This window comes from Zootoca vivipara, chromosome 6 (assembly GCF_965207765.1).
Source record: "Zootoca vivipara chromosome 6, rZooViv2.hap1.1, whole genome shotgun sequence".
Taxonomy (NCBI): domain Eukaryota; kingdom Metazoa; phylum Chordata; class Lepidosauria; order Squamata; family Lacertidae; genus Zootoca; species Zootoca vivipara.
Genome location: NC_142589.1, coordinates 68,194,573 through 68,208,549, shown reverse-complemented (window position 1 = coordinate 68,208,549; position 13,977 = coordinate 68,194,573). Strand labels below are relative to the sequence as shown.

The following is a 13,977-nucleotide window of genomic DNA, read 5'->3' as shown; positions in this document are numbered from 1 at the left end:
GCTGGGACCGAGCAACGGGAGCTCACCCCATTGCGGGGACTCGAACTGCAGACCTTCTGATCGGCAAGCCCTAGGCTCTGTGGTTTAACCCAGTGCCACCCACGTCCCTGCTGAGAGTAGACCCACTCAAATTAATGAGCCTAAGTTAGGCCCCATCTGCACTTTGAATATCATAGCTTCCCCCAAAGAATTCTAGGAAGGGCAATTTGCTAAGGGTGCCGTGAGGGCACAGAGCACAGAGCTACAATTCCCAGGGGTTTAACAACCAAACCCTCTTGCCAGCTTCTACTGCAAATATTGGCGTCGCACAATGATGCTCTAGGCGTCCTCAACCAATTCAAAAGAAGTCATTGGGTCCAGATGACAGCCCTCAGAGCATTAAGATAAGAGAAATCAAATGCAAAACTGCTGATCTAACAAGAACATGCAGCTTGTCACTAATAATCAGCCTTTGTACCAGAAGAGTGGAAAGTGGCTAGTGTAAGATTAAGTATTTGGGAAATATATTGGGATTTGGGCTGTTGCAAACCAGTTAGCCTGACATCTGTCCTGGGAAAACTGGTGGAAGGCATCGAGAAAACAGAAGAACAAGCTTTGCTAGAGAAGAATCAGCATGGCTTCTGCAAAATAACCATCCTTTTTAGAGTGTTTTATGGATTGCTAGGGAGAGGGCGCTTATGCCCATGTCTTGCTCCTTCACTTCAAGGAATATGCTGCTGGATAGGCCTGATCTTGCCAGGCTCTTATGCTCTAATCTGGAATACAGTGGTCAATGCCATGGTCAGTGTGATGTGGAAACTTGCTACCACCCACCTTCCCTGCTGGTGCTGCCTTAAGGTTCATTGCCCTCCCACATCCAGATGCAATCACACACTTAGAAGGCAGAAATATCATGTTTATTAGCAAGTATCAGTGTGACATTCATTTTTTAAGCAAGAACATGTACCCAAGTTAAGTGGCATCTGTATTTATACAAAGCAAGGAGTTTGGCATGAACAGTGTAAGCCTGCAACACAAGGGTACTCCTAGCCAGAAGAAGAAAGAGCCCAATCTCTACTCCAGGAAGATCCTACTGGAGTGTAGGGAAATTGCACTAAGGGATCACCACCCTAGAGGCAATATATAGTCTCTGCTGCCAGAACCTCAGCAGGGAGCGGGCAGAGGGGAATGTCACTTCTGTGAAGAGTGAGCAGCCCTTGCAGCTACTAGCGAGGGGAGAGCAGGCCTGAGATGCTTGCTGGCTTCCGGTAACAACCGAGAGCAAAAAGCCAAGCTAGGCTGCTACCCTATTACTTTCCAGTGACGGCAGGCTTTTCCTGGCGGCTGATGGGGATGCTGCGCTCCACTCCGGGAAGAGCCTGAGTAGTCGGTGCCGTGATGGATAGCACCCCGTCGGGAGACAGGGCCGAGGTGATGGCTGCCGGGTCAACCCCCTTGGGGATCATGTAGCGGCGGTGGAACTCCCGGGAGATGTAGCCGTGCTCATCCTATAAAGAGTGGAGAAGCAAAAAACAGGCAAGTGACGAAGGGGGTCCAGAAATCTGCACTCTCGACAAGAAGCCAGGAAGTTTTTGGTTTTTTTATTTCACGAAATTTACACACTGCTTGATAGTCTAAAAAGAAAAAGGTCAACACAGTTTATGGAAGATAAACCATTAACATCAAGTAAAAATTAAAAACCCTACTTCTAGGAAGGGCATACGAGAGGTAAAATCAGGCATCCCCAAACTGCGGCCCTCCAGATGTTTTGGCCTACAACTCCCATGATCCCTAGCTAACAGGACCAGTGGTCAGGGAAGATGGGAATTGTAGTCCAAAACATCTGGAAGGTCGAAGTTTGGGGATGCCTGGATAAAATACTAAAACATTAAAACCACATCAGTCAATATCTGGACAAGCTTGTCTCAACAGGAATGTTTTTAGCAGGCACTGAAAGAGAGTGCAGTGAAGGCGCCTGCTTGATATCAATAGGCAGGGAGTTCCAAAGTTACTTCTGAATTATTTTATTACATTGGTTAGTTGCTTTATCTTGCCTGCCCAAGGCAACTCAAACAGGGAGTTCAGGCGGCAACACATGCCTTATTTACTGATGCATGTAGTTTTCACACATTTCAGGCAAGGCTTGTTGGGGGGGGGCAAGATCTGTGGCCCCTCCAGATGTTGCTGAACTACAATTCCCTGCACCCCATGCCGTAAACCCTGTTGGTTGGGATCAATGCAAGTTGCGATTCCAACAACCTCTGGAGGGCCACAGATTCTGCTCTGGACACTGGTGGTGCAGCAACAGCAGATGTTTTTCCAGGCAGTTCCAGCCAGTGAGGTTTCCAAATCCCTGCACACAGACTAAGAGGACTCTGGAGTTCAATAGGATTTGCTTCCGAGGTTGACTTAGCATGGCAGCTTTAACTTCCTGCTTTTGGATATGCCAGTGTTCTTCAACCTCGGGTCCTCAGAAGTTGCTGAACCACAACCCCCATCATTCCCAGGCGGCTTAGCCGATGGCAGCTCAAGGATGGTAGATCCCCAGATTTTGCTGGCCTACGACCACCACAGGGAGTTTTTAGGTCAGGGCCACCCCACAAAAAACCCATGAAGCCACATACCGGCCGTTCCTCATGCTTGGCATGAACTTCGATGTAGTCCCCAATCACCTTCACGCTCATCTCTTCAGGTGAAAAATGCTTCACATCCAACAACACAGAGAACTTGTCTTTGTCCATCTTCATCTGGGTGGAAGGGGGAAAACAAAGTAAAAACTGGATTCAACAGACAGCATCTTCTGCAGGCCAGCTCCCCCTGCCCACAGGGGTACTGTTGTGGACAAGTCAACACCCTTTTACTGTTTTTTTAAACAAGCCACAGGGTAGGCACTAACACCACTGGGCATATTTAGCATGGATGATTATAACTCATTGAACTTGTTAGTTGCCTGCTGAACAAAGTCTCCCAAACAAGAGATACTGAGAGCACAATAAACACAAATACATTATAATAAAAAACACGTCTACGGGGGGGGGGGGGGGACATCCTCAATAACAGAAGCACAACTAATAGCAAACACCACCGCAGTCCATCAAAGGCCTGGGGGAGAAAGTAAGTGCTCTAGTAACATACTGCACACAGCCAAAGGGTTTGGACAGCCACCTCACTACACACGTGAAGGCGCAGAGCTTGCTTTCCTCTTCCCTCACCATTCCTTCTTCCTTTTATATCATGCATTACCAGACTGTGAGCAACAACTGTCTTAATCCAGGGATCGGATGCCCAGGCCCAGGGACAAAATGCTGCCCTCCAGGTCTTACCTGGCCCCTGAGAATCTCCCCAGATCACACCCTTCTTCTGAGACCGCACCCTCTTTGAAGGTTTCTGCCTGGGTGGAATATGTCATTGAATTCTGCTAAGACTTCTTGTTTGTCTGGATGCAGGACCAAACAGGTATGCCAGGGTGTGCAGGGACTAGCTGACTGCATAAGGCAGAATTCACATTCGCTGCTCTGCTCATTCTCGGCTCTGGCCTCGCCCGCCAACACAAAAGGTTGTCGTTGGATGGACTATGCGGAACTAGCAAGGCTGACTAGCAGGATCCGAAACCAGGGAGAGGCAAGGTTCCAAAAAGACTGGAGTAAATTTGTGGACTATATGGAGAGGAACTGTAGAAGTTTAAAGACACTTGCAGGACTGAAATAAATCCTACAAAATGACTTTAAGTAGAGGGAGTAAAGGAACTGTGAGACAGGAGTGGATAAGAAAACCGAATGAGGGGTGGGAGGGAAGTCAAAGCTCGGCAGAGCACAGGGAATAAGAGATAGTTGAATAGATGTTAAAAGGATAAAATTTTGTGTTTATTGTGTGTTGTTGTGTTTGTTGTTGAATGTTTTGTTATTGTTTAATGTGTTTATTTGAAAATTTAATAAATTGCTCTTTTTTTTAAAAAAAAAAAAGGTTGTCGTTGGGCTGACAAAGTTCCCAGCCTCTGATATTATCTTTTAATATATGCACAGTGTTTAGGAAAGAAATTAGCCACTTTAATAACTGTTAAATAATAACAGGTAGGTAGCCATGTTGGTCTGCCGTAGTCGAAACAAAATAAAAAAATTCCTTCCAATAGCACCTTAGAGACCAACTAAATTTGTCATGGTATGAGCTTCGGATCTGAAGAAGTGTGCATGCACACGAAAGCTCATACCAAAGATAAACTTAGTTGGTCTCTAAGGTGCTACTGGAAGTAATTGTTAAATACTGTAATAAGTTAGAGCCACCATGAAGCCACTTTATGAGCACTGGGTTGCAGTTACAGAAACCAACATGGCAACAACCCCTCCAGGCTAAACACAACCCTTTATGATATGGGTGAGAATGCTCTGTATTTTACACCCTTTTCTAGCTATCTAAGCATATCATAGAATTGTAGAGTTGGAAGGGGCCACAAGGGTTAATCCAGTCCAACTCCCTGCAATGCAAGAATCTTTCGCCCGATGTGGGACTCAAACCCAAGATTGAAGAGTCTCGGGCACTACTGACTGAGCTATCCCTCAGGGTCAACACGCAGCTCTTCTAGGTAGGATCGCTGTATATTTAGAGCCAGTGCACCAAGAACACAGGAGCAATCTCCCTGCCAAGGGGTGTGATGAAGCACACTGGAAAAAGCAGTCGCAAGACAGAAAAAGCCAAAGTATGCCAGTCATGCATGGGGAGTTAAGTGGCAGTGGCGGCAGCAGCAGCAGCAGCGCAAGGCTGCGCTGAAATCTCCCCACGGATGAATTCTAACAGTTGGGTCTTAATGCCACAGCCCTTAAAAGCACCCCTCGTTTCCCAGATCCAATTACATATTATTTAGTCATTATTATTTATGGAACTGATGACCACAGCTCTTTTGCATGCAGAGAAAGACCCTGATTCAACCCCCGGCCCCTCCCGTTCTAACCGCAAGCAGAAGGGACTTGGAGGTGGGGGAAATTCTTTGGATTCTCCACCACTGTGTGGACAGCAGGAACAACAGCCAATGTCCGACTGAGCGAGAAAGCATCTCTAATATAGGCAACAACTATCTGTGGTGATGGAGGAGGTCCAAGGTTCAGTTCCCAACTCCTCCAGTTTGGGATCAGCTATCCAGCAACGTGGGGAAATTATCTCCCTGGAGAGCCACTGCCGGTCAGAGCAGGCGGTGCTGGGCTAGACAGACAAATACTGTAATCTGATCTGGGGCAAGGCAGTTGTGGGCAGAGAGCCAGCAAGACAGTGTGTCTTCTGTATAGCAAGAGTCCGGTGGGCAGGGGGCGGGTTGAGAGGCAGGAGTCCTGCATGCCAACCCCTTCCCCGCAGAGCAAGACAACCCAACTGGCATTGTCTCCCCCCTGCTCCCCCATAGGGCCAGCTGGGGAGGCTGAAGAATGTTACCATAATAGGTAAGCACAGCCTGCCAGCCCCTTGGCACCCTTTCCTCTTTCAAGCTCGCACCTTCACCAATTGGCAGCAGCAGCAGCACTACTTTCGAGTCCGTAGACCGTTTCCCCGCAGGAAGCGTCACATTCCCGACACGCAGGCACAGCCATTCCCACGACTCAGGTCCAGACATCGAGCGCTACCCATCTTTGGGCATTTCTATTCCCTTTTAATCCTAAGCAACCCTCTCAGCAGCCTGCAGTTAGGCGGGGGACCTGCTGCGCTGTTGCTCGGCCAAAAAAGCACTCTGCACACGGCCAGAGGCACCACGACATACATGTGGGGGAGGGAATTAGAAAACTAACTTTTCCCGTGATCCTTTTTCTTTTCTGGTGCAATTCCGCACAAAAGCCCCAAATGCATTCAAAACTTAACGCAAGGCGCACCTACCTCCGAAAGCCCCGTGTCCGGCATCTGAGGCATTGCGGGCATCGCAGGCATCGCAGGCATCTGCAGGCTCGGCGTGCGCATGTAATAGGGGCTGAGCGTGGCCGGGAACAAGTCGCTCTCGAAGAGCCCTTCGCCGAACCTCTGGTCGAAAAGACGCGGAGGGAAGAGCGACGGGAAGCCCGAAGGGAAGCCCAGGGGCCGCCGCATCCAGGGGTGGTGGATGGCGATGTCCATGGCGCGGAGAGGCGAAGGCGGGCGAGCGAGCAGACGGAGACGCGCAAAACAGAGACCAAGGCGAGCGGCTCACACCCCGAGCCCGACCCGCCGCGGCGCCTTTTATAACCGGCCGGCTCCGCCCCCTGGAAGCCGCTGGAACGCAGAAGAGCTTTCGGGACGGAGCGGGAAGCCCCGCGAAGCGCCCAGGTGGGCGGGGCCACGGAAAGGGGGCGGGGCCTGTCATCGAGGCTCACGTGAGAACCAATGGGCAGAGGCGCGGCTCAGCTCTCTCCCGGGCGCAGCGGGGGAAGGTGTCCCAGGATCATCCGTGTCATCATGATTCTATTCTGGAAAGGAGGCAGCCGGGAAGGTTCTCTCGGCGTTTCCCCGGCTTTGAGCTCCGATCCAGCCCGTTCCCACGTTGAACAACGGCCCTGCGACGCTGCAAAGTGGGAGGGCAGTGTAACGGTAACGTCTGAATTGAGGACAGGAGGTTAGTTATGGGGGGGGGCACATTTTTCTTCCCGTCGGTCAGAGCTGCCCCGCCCGCTCCCGCCCCCATTTCAGACGTTACGATGGTGAGCCGAAAATACACCGAGGGAAGAAACGTGAGTCCTTGTTTCCCTTTGAAAGAGCGCGCGCGTTAACAGATCTTTTCAAGATTTGTTTCGGAATGTAAAGTTAGCACTCTTGAGGTTTGTGGTGTTTACATCGGATGATAGTTAGGGACCCTCCCCACCAACAGAGAAGAGACATGGCATAGAGTCGGCCGTCTCCGCTTTCGCCACTCGCAGTGGGATAAAACTACCATGGGGGAAAGTACGCTATAATTTGAGATTTCCACAAATCCAGACATTTTTGTATAATTTGGCGTTCATTCCTTTATCACATAGGCAGGGCAACCTTCATTATTGAAGACAACCATGGACACAAGCCTGCCAAATCTGAACTTCACTTCACAGTTAAATAACACTAATATTCTCTGGGTGTTTGTTTTTTTAAACTGTGAAGACAGCTTTTCTTTTTTCTTCCATGGATTGGACTTTGTTCCTTAGGCTGCAGAAGTAAATGTACATATTCTATGTGCTGATAGTTTTTTCATCTGTTGTCATCAGTTCTTCTGGTTTTTGTATATATTGTAAAATGCAATAAAATATCTTTACAGAAAAACACCACCACCTCTCCACTTTTATGTCCCTAATACCGTTTCCTGCAACCCACATTCGCTTGTTTCCTTTCCTTCCTGCTGGCTTTGCCTTCTAGCATGATAGTAATCCTGGGAACTGTAATTTGTTAAGGGTGTTGCTGGGAATCGTAGTTCCACAGCTCTTGGGAGCCTTGGGGAGGGGGAAGCCATGCACTTTAAATATATGGTGTGTGTCAGTGACATGACCTAATAAAGGAGTTTGGAAATGTTCACAAAGCATTAATTTATTTAAAATGCTTGCGCTGCCTTTCAGCGCAAGTGGAAGCATCCCTGTTGCGCCTGGCAACATGTAGATACTTGCTTGCCCTTCCTCAGCCCAAGGCAGAACCCTGAGCTCACTGGACCAACCCTGCAGGAACCAGGCGATGGATTGATGGAAGAGACAGCACATACCCAGCATGCTTAGCTGCTTCACCAGCTTCTCCCTTTATGTAGCACTGCCTGCAAAGGACCTGGGGGTTCCCTTCACAAAGCAGGATAATCCAGGATGCCAACTGGGGATAGGATACAGGAAGCCCAGGAGCTCTGCTCCAAAAGATGTAAACATGGTTAACTCGTTCATTTACTGCAGGACCTGTCGCTCTCCAGATGTTATCTGACTACAACACCATAATCCCTGTCTCATTGGCCAAGCTGGCTGGGCTGATGGGAGTTGGAGTCCAGCAGTACCTGGAGGGTCACAAATCACCCCACTTTGATTTAATGGGACATAGCATGCTAAAGGGACTGATTCACACCTCCACCTACTGCAGAAATCCTGTAGTTTCTCGACAGTACAGGTATTTCCCTCAAGTCACCATTTTGGGAAATATTTCACACCTCTAATCCAAATCTCTGAGGGAGAACTAACACGGCAAATTTCGCTCCTTTATAAGCAAAGGTAGTTGGAAAGAAGGGACTCTATATTATATTTTGAGGCTTTCACAAACAAGAGTCTTATGGTTCAGCTTTTTCAATAAGCAGCTTGGGATCTTGACATGTAGACCACACAACTGGTCAACACTTGACTCACAGGTGAATGCAGTAATAACCTTGGTTGGAAAGTACTGTAATATAAAACAAGCCTGCAGGATCAGGTCTTCTGACCTGTTTGAACTTCTCTCCATGGTGTTTGGTCCACAAGTGTAGGAAAGATACACTAAATGGCATTCTAATGGACACTTAGCAGTTGTAAACACTTAGCAGTTTACATACAGCAGTCATCTCTCCCCACAAGTACCGGTACACTTGCCTTCTATAGCAAGCTGTGGGTTTGGGTTTGGGAGACATACCTTTCAAATGCCAAATCTCCTTTGAAACTGAAGGGATAGCAGCCCAACTTCCTGCTCAAGGCCTTTATTAGGCTAATTAATTTGAGACTAGTAAAGCTGCTTTGTTTCCCTGAAAAGTATTTTACGAAATTAACATCTGTGGTATGAGCACAAATGTTCCAATCTTCTGGCACTGTTAGCTCCTCTCAGTTTCAACTGGGAGAATTGTCAGTGTATACTTAAAACATTCTTATTGAAATCCTTAGGATGTGCCCCTGTTGTTGTTGTTTAGTCGTTTAGTCGTGTCCGACTCTTCGTGACCCCATGGACCATAGCACGCCAGGCACTCCTGTCTTGCACTGCCTCCCGTAGTTTGGTCAAACTCATGTTCGTAGCTTCGAGAACACTGTCCAACCATCTTGTCCTCTGTCGTCCCCTTCTCCTAGTGCCCTCAATCTTTCCCAACATCAGGGTCTTTTCCAAGGATTCTTCTCTTCTCATGAGGTGGCCAAAGTATTGGAGCCTCAGCTTCACGATCTGTCCTTCCAGGGAGCACTCAGGGCTGATTTCCTTAAGAATTGATAGGTTTGATCTTCTAGCAGTCCATGGGACTCTCAAGAGTCTCCTCCAGCACCATAATTCAAAAGCATCAATTCTTCGGCGATCAGCCTTCTTTATGGTCCAGCTCTCACTTCCATACATCACTACTGGGAAAACCATAGCTTTAACTATACGGACCTTTGTCGGCAAGGTGATGTCTCTGCTTTTTAAGATGCTATCTAGGTTTGTCATTGCTTTTCTCCCAAGAAGCAGGCGTCTTTTAATTTCGTGACTGCTGTCACCATCTGCAGTGATCAAGGAGCCCAAGAAAGTAAAATCTCTCACTGCCTCCATTTCTTCCCCTTCTATTTGCCAGGAGGTGATGGGACCAGTGGCCATGATCTTGGTTTTTTTGATGTTGAGCTTCAGACCATATTTTGCGCTCTCCTCTTTCACCCTCATTAAAAGGTTCTTTAATTCCTCCTCACTTTCTGCCATCAAGGTTGTGTCATCTGCATATCTGAGGTTGTTGATATTTCTTCCGGCAATCTTAATTCCGGCTTGGGATTCATCTAGTCCAGCCTTTCGCATGATGAATTCTGCATATAAGTTAAATAAGCAGGGAGACAATATACAACCTTGTCGTACTCCTTTCCCAATTTTGAACCAATCAGTTGTTCCATATCCAGTTCTAACTGTAGCTTCTTGTCCCACATAGAGATTTCTCAGGAGACAGATGAGGTGATCAGGCACTCCCATTTCTTCAAGAACTTGCCATAGTTTGCTGTGGTCGACACAGTCAAAGGCTTTTGCATAGTCAATGAAGCAGAAGTAGACGTTTTTCTGGAACTCTCTAGCTTTCTCCATAATCCAGCGCATGTTTGCTATTTGGTCTCTGGTTCCTCTGCCCTTTCGAAATCCAGCTTGCACTTCTGGGAGTTCTCGGTCCACATACTGCCTAAGCCTGCCTTGTAGAATTTTAAGCATAACCTTGCTAGCGTGTGAAATGAGCGCAATTGTGCGGTAGTTGGAGCATTCTTTGGCACTGCCCTTCTTTGGAATTGGGATGTAGACTGATCTTCTCCAATCCTCTGGCCATTGCTGAGTTTTCCAAACTTGCTGGCATATTGGGTGTAGCACCTTAACAGCATCATCTTTTAAAATTTTAAATAGTTCAGCTGGAATATCATCACTTCCACTGGCTTTGTTATTAGCAGTGCTTTCTAAGGCCCATTTGACTTCACTCTCCAAGATGTCTGGCTCAAGGTCAGCAACCACACTACCTGGGGTGTACGAGACCTCCATATCTTTCTGGTATAATTCCTCTGTGTATTCTTGCCACCTCTTCTTGATGTCTTCTGCTTCTGTTAGGTCCTTACCACTTTTGTCCTTGATTATGGTAATCTTTGTACGAAATGTTCCTTTCATATCTCCAATTTTCTTGAACAGATCTCTGGTTTTCCCCATTCTATTGTTTTCCTCTATTTCTTTGCATTGCTCATTTAAGAAGACCCTCTTATCTCTCCTTGCTGTTTTTTGGAAATCTGCATTCAGTTTCCTGTATCTTTCCCTATCTCCCTTGCATTTTGCTTGCCTCCTCTCCTCCGCTATTCGTAAGGCCTCGTTGGACAGCCATTTTGCCTTCTTGCATTTCCTTTTCCTTGGGATGGTTTTCGTTGCTGCCTCCTGTATAATGTTACGAGCCTCCATCCATAGTTCTTCAGGCACTCTGTCCACCAAATCTAAATCCTTAAACCTGTTCCTCACTTCCACTGTGTATTCATAAGGGATTTGATTCAGATTGTATCTTACTGGCCCAGTGGTTTTTCCTACTTTCTTCAGTTTAAGCTGGAATTTTGCTATAAGAAGCTGATGATCTGAGTTACAGTCAGCTCCAGGTCTTGTTTTTGCTGACTGTATAGAGCTTCTCCATCTTTGGCTGCAGAGAATATAATCAATCTGATTTCGATGCTGCCCATTTGGTGATATCCATGTGTAGAGTCGTCTCTTGTGTTGTTGGAAGAGAGTGTTTGTGATGACCAGCTTGTTCTCTTGACAGAACTCTATTAGCCTTTGCCCTGCTTCATTTTGAACTCCAAGGCCAAACTTGCCAGTTGTTCCTTTTATCTCTTGATTCCCTACTTTAGCATTCCAATCCCCTGTAATGAGAAGAACATCCTTCTTTGGTGTCATTTCTAGAAGGTGTTGTAGGTCTTCATAGAATTGGTCAATTTCACTTTCTTCAGCACCGGTAGTTGGTGCATAAACTTGGATTACTGTGATGTTAAAAGGTCTGCCTTGGATTCGTATCGAGATCATTCTGTCATTTTTGAGATTGCATCCCATTACAGCTTTTGCCACTCTTTTGTTGACTATGAGGGCCACTCCATTTCTTCTACAGGATTCTTGCCCACAGTAGTAGATATGATAGTCACCCGAACTGAATTCACCCATTCCCTTCCATTTTAGTTCACTGATGCCCAGGATGTCGATATTTATTCTTGTCATCTCATTTTTGACCACATCCAGCTTACCTCTATTCATGGTTCTTACATTCCAGGTTCCTATGCAATATTTTTCTTTACAGCATCGGACTTTCCTTTCGCTTCCAGGCATATCCGTAACTGAGCGTCCTTTCGGCTTTGGCCCAGCCGCTTCATCAGCTCTGAATCTACTTGTACTTGTCCTCCGCTCTTCCTCAGTAGCATGTTGGACGCCTTCCGACCTGAGGGGCTCATCTTCCAGCGTCATAACTTTTATATGCCTGCTGTCTTTGTCCATGGAGTTTTCTTGGCAGGGATACTGGAGTGGCTTGCCAGTTCCTTCTCCAGGTGGATCACGTTTAGTCAAAACTCTCCACTATGACCTGTCCATCTTGGGTGGCCCTGCATGGCATAGCTCATAGCTTCTCTGAGTTATTCAAGCCCCTTCGCCACGACAAGGCATTGATCCATGAAGTATATTTATTTAGAAGGGGCTAATTATACATTACCTGCAAATGAATGCCGCTGTGAAGCCCTAACACAATTCTTTTAAGTGAAAAAGCAGTCTGGGGAGAGAATAATTTAGAGTTGAGAAGCAGCAGGGGCAGGGAATATGTTGAAGGGGAGGGGATATCTTTCCCTAGCCCAAGGAGATGATAAAAGTGTGTACTATTAACTATGTTCAATGATGAGGGGGGGGGGAGGCGATGTCCTAACACTGGAATATCTCTCTGCAAATCTTTGGGAGGGGGGCAAACATCACTATTATTACTCAACTTGTATCCCACCCTTCCTCCCAAAGTTTAATCTCAGAATAGCAATACAACACATTATAAACATAAAGCTGTGCACATATTTAAAGCATTTTAAAAACATCTAGAAGAAGAAGACGAGGAGTTTGGATTTGATATCCTGCTTTAAGGGAAAGGAGAATGTTAGTCTCAAAGCGGCTAACATTCTCCTTTCCCTTCCTCCCCCACAACAAACACTCTGTGAGGTGAGTGGGGCTGAGAGTCTTCAGAGAAGTGTGACTAGCCCAAGGTCACCCAGCAGCTGCATGTGGAGGAACGGAGACGTGAACCCGGTTCCCCAGATTAGGAGTCTACCGCTCTTAACCACTAGTGGATAGATACTGCAATAGCTGATAATCAAAGGGAGACAGATTTACTGCTCCAGGGAGGCCACACCACAAATGGGGAACCACCACCGAGAAGGCCCTGTCATGGAGAAATACCAACTGGGCAGCAGCCAGAGCTCCTCTTCTGTCCATTGTAGGGCCTAAGATGGCTAGGGAGTTACTCCTTTCAGGACTGGGGTTTCAAGCCATTTAGGGGATTGTACCTAGCACTTATTGATCTCAGTAGCTAGGTAACTTAATTGGTTCTACTTGAGGACAGAGACTCTTCCCCCCTCCCAACTTTATGAGGCTATAATGCATTTTGAAACCCAGAATATTGGAGTAGTGGGGCATGGCCTGACCATAAAAATAATATTTTTAAAATGTGCAGAGTTGTTTCCAGTTTGTAGGGAATGTTCTATTTTGTTTTAAGAAAATGCATTAAATGATTTATTTATAAAACAAATAGCTTAGAAGCAGCTTATTATCATATGAATATCCCATCTCTCCTCCAAGGAGCTCAGGGTGACACAGGGTTCCCCTCCTTCTCCATTTTATCCTCACAGCAACCCTGTGAGGCAGGTTAAGCGGAGAGACACGTGACTGGCCACCCAGGGGCCTTGTGGATGAGTAGAAATTCAAACCCTGGTCTCCCTAGTCCAATGCTCTAACCACTAGGCAACACACTTTTAGATAATGCCATATTGTAACCTCCTTGCTCGCAAAGCTCATGTGCTGTTTCCATCACTCAGAACCTTGCCACGCACATATTCTCAAAGGATTTTAAAAGAGCAGCAGCACCATTTTCCGCAAGGAGTCAGACTGCTTGTTCAGCTGCCTCTGGGGCTAGGTGGGGCAGTTATCCCATGAGATCAGTGGTGCTCCAGTGGGATCAAAACATTCAGAAGAACAGGGTAGCTTATAGTCAGACTATTGAGTTTGGGAACGGGTGTGGACTGCTCCAAAGCATCTTCTGGATTACACCAAAAGGCTGGAATGCTGCTCTCAACTCTTTTGGATAACAGGTGTGTTGCCTTTCCAGGTATAACCTCAACCCAGGTATAACCTCTCCCTTCCCTGAAGAAAAAACAACAGGATTTTCTTTCCACTGCCAGCCCATTTCTCACATTTTAAAAATAATAATAAAATACTATGTTTTTATGCTACTCTTGAATCTTGTTCCCATGGCAGTTTGCAAAAATAATTAAAAGCATCAAAAACAAAGCAGTAAAATAAGCTAAAAGCCAGATAATCATAAAGGCAGCAGACCAGCCAAGTGGGTTAAAACTGCACCCAGAAAGCTTGGTGGCAGTAGAGGGGGTGGGTGGGGAG

At 46.8% G+C, this 13,977-nt stretch overlaps 1 protein-coding gene and 1 long non-coding RNA gene across 2 annotated transcripts; one reads left to right on the top strand and one right to left on the bottom strand.

Annotated features, from left to right (window-relative positions):
* Positions 1 to 874: 874 nt before the first annotated feature.
* On the bottom strand, positions 875 to 6,127 carry HSPB6 (heat shock protein family B (small) member 6). The gene is made up of 3 exons (XM_035117078.3): positions 5,833 to 6,127; positions 2,604 to 2,726; positions 875 to 1,487 (listed from the first exon to the last, which is right to left on the bottom strand). Exons 1-3 carry the CDS (start codon positions 6,064 to 6,066, stop codon positions 1,290 to 1,292), a joined length of 555 nt encoding a protein of 184 aa, XP_034972969.3. The 5' UTR covers positions 6,067 to 6,127; the 3' UTR covers positions 875 to 1,289.
* Positions 6,128 to 6,314: 187 nt separating this feature from the next.
* Positions 6,315 to 7,223, top strand: LOC148685389 (uncharacterized). Its single transcript, XR_015950340.1, has 2 exons — positions 6,315 to 6,656; positions 6,942 to 7,223. It is a non-coding gene; the product is annotated as an uncharacterized LOC148685389 (long non-coding RNA).
* The last annotated feature ends 6,754 nt before the right edge of the window (positions 7,224 to 13,977 follow it).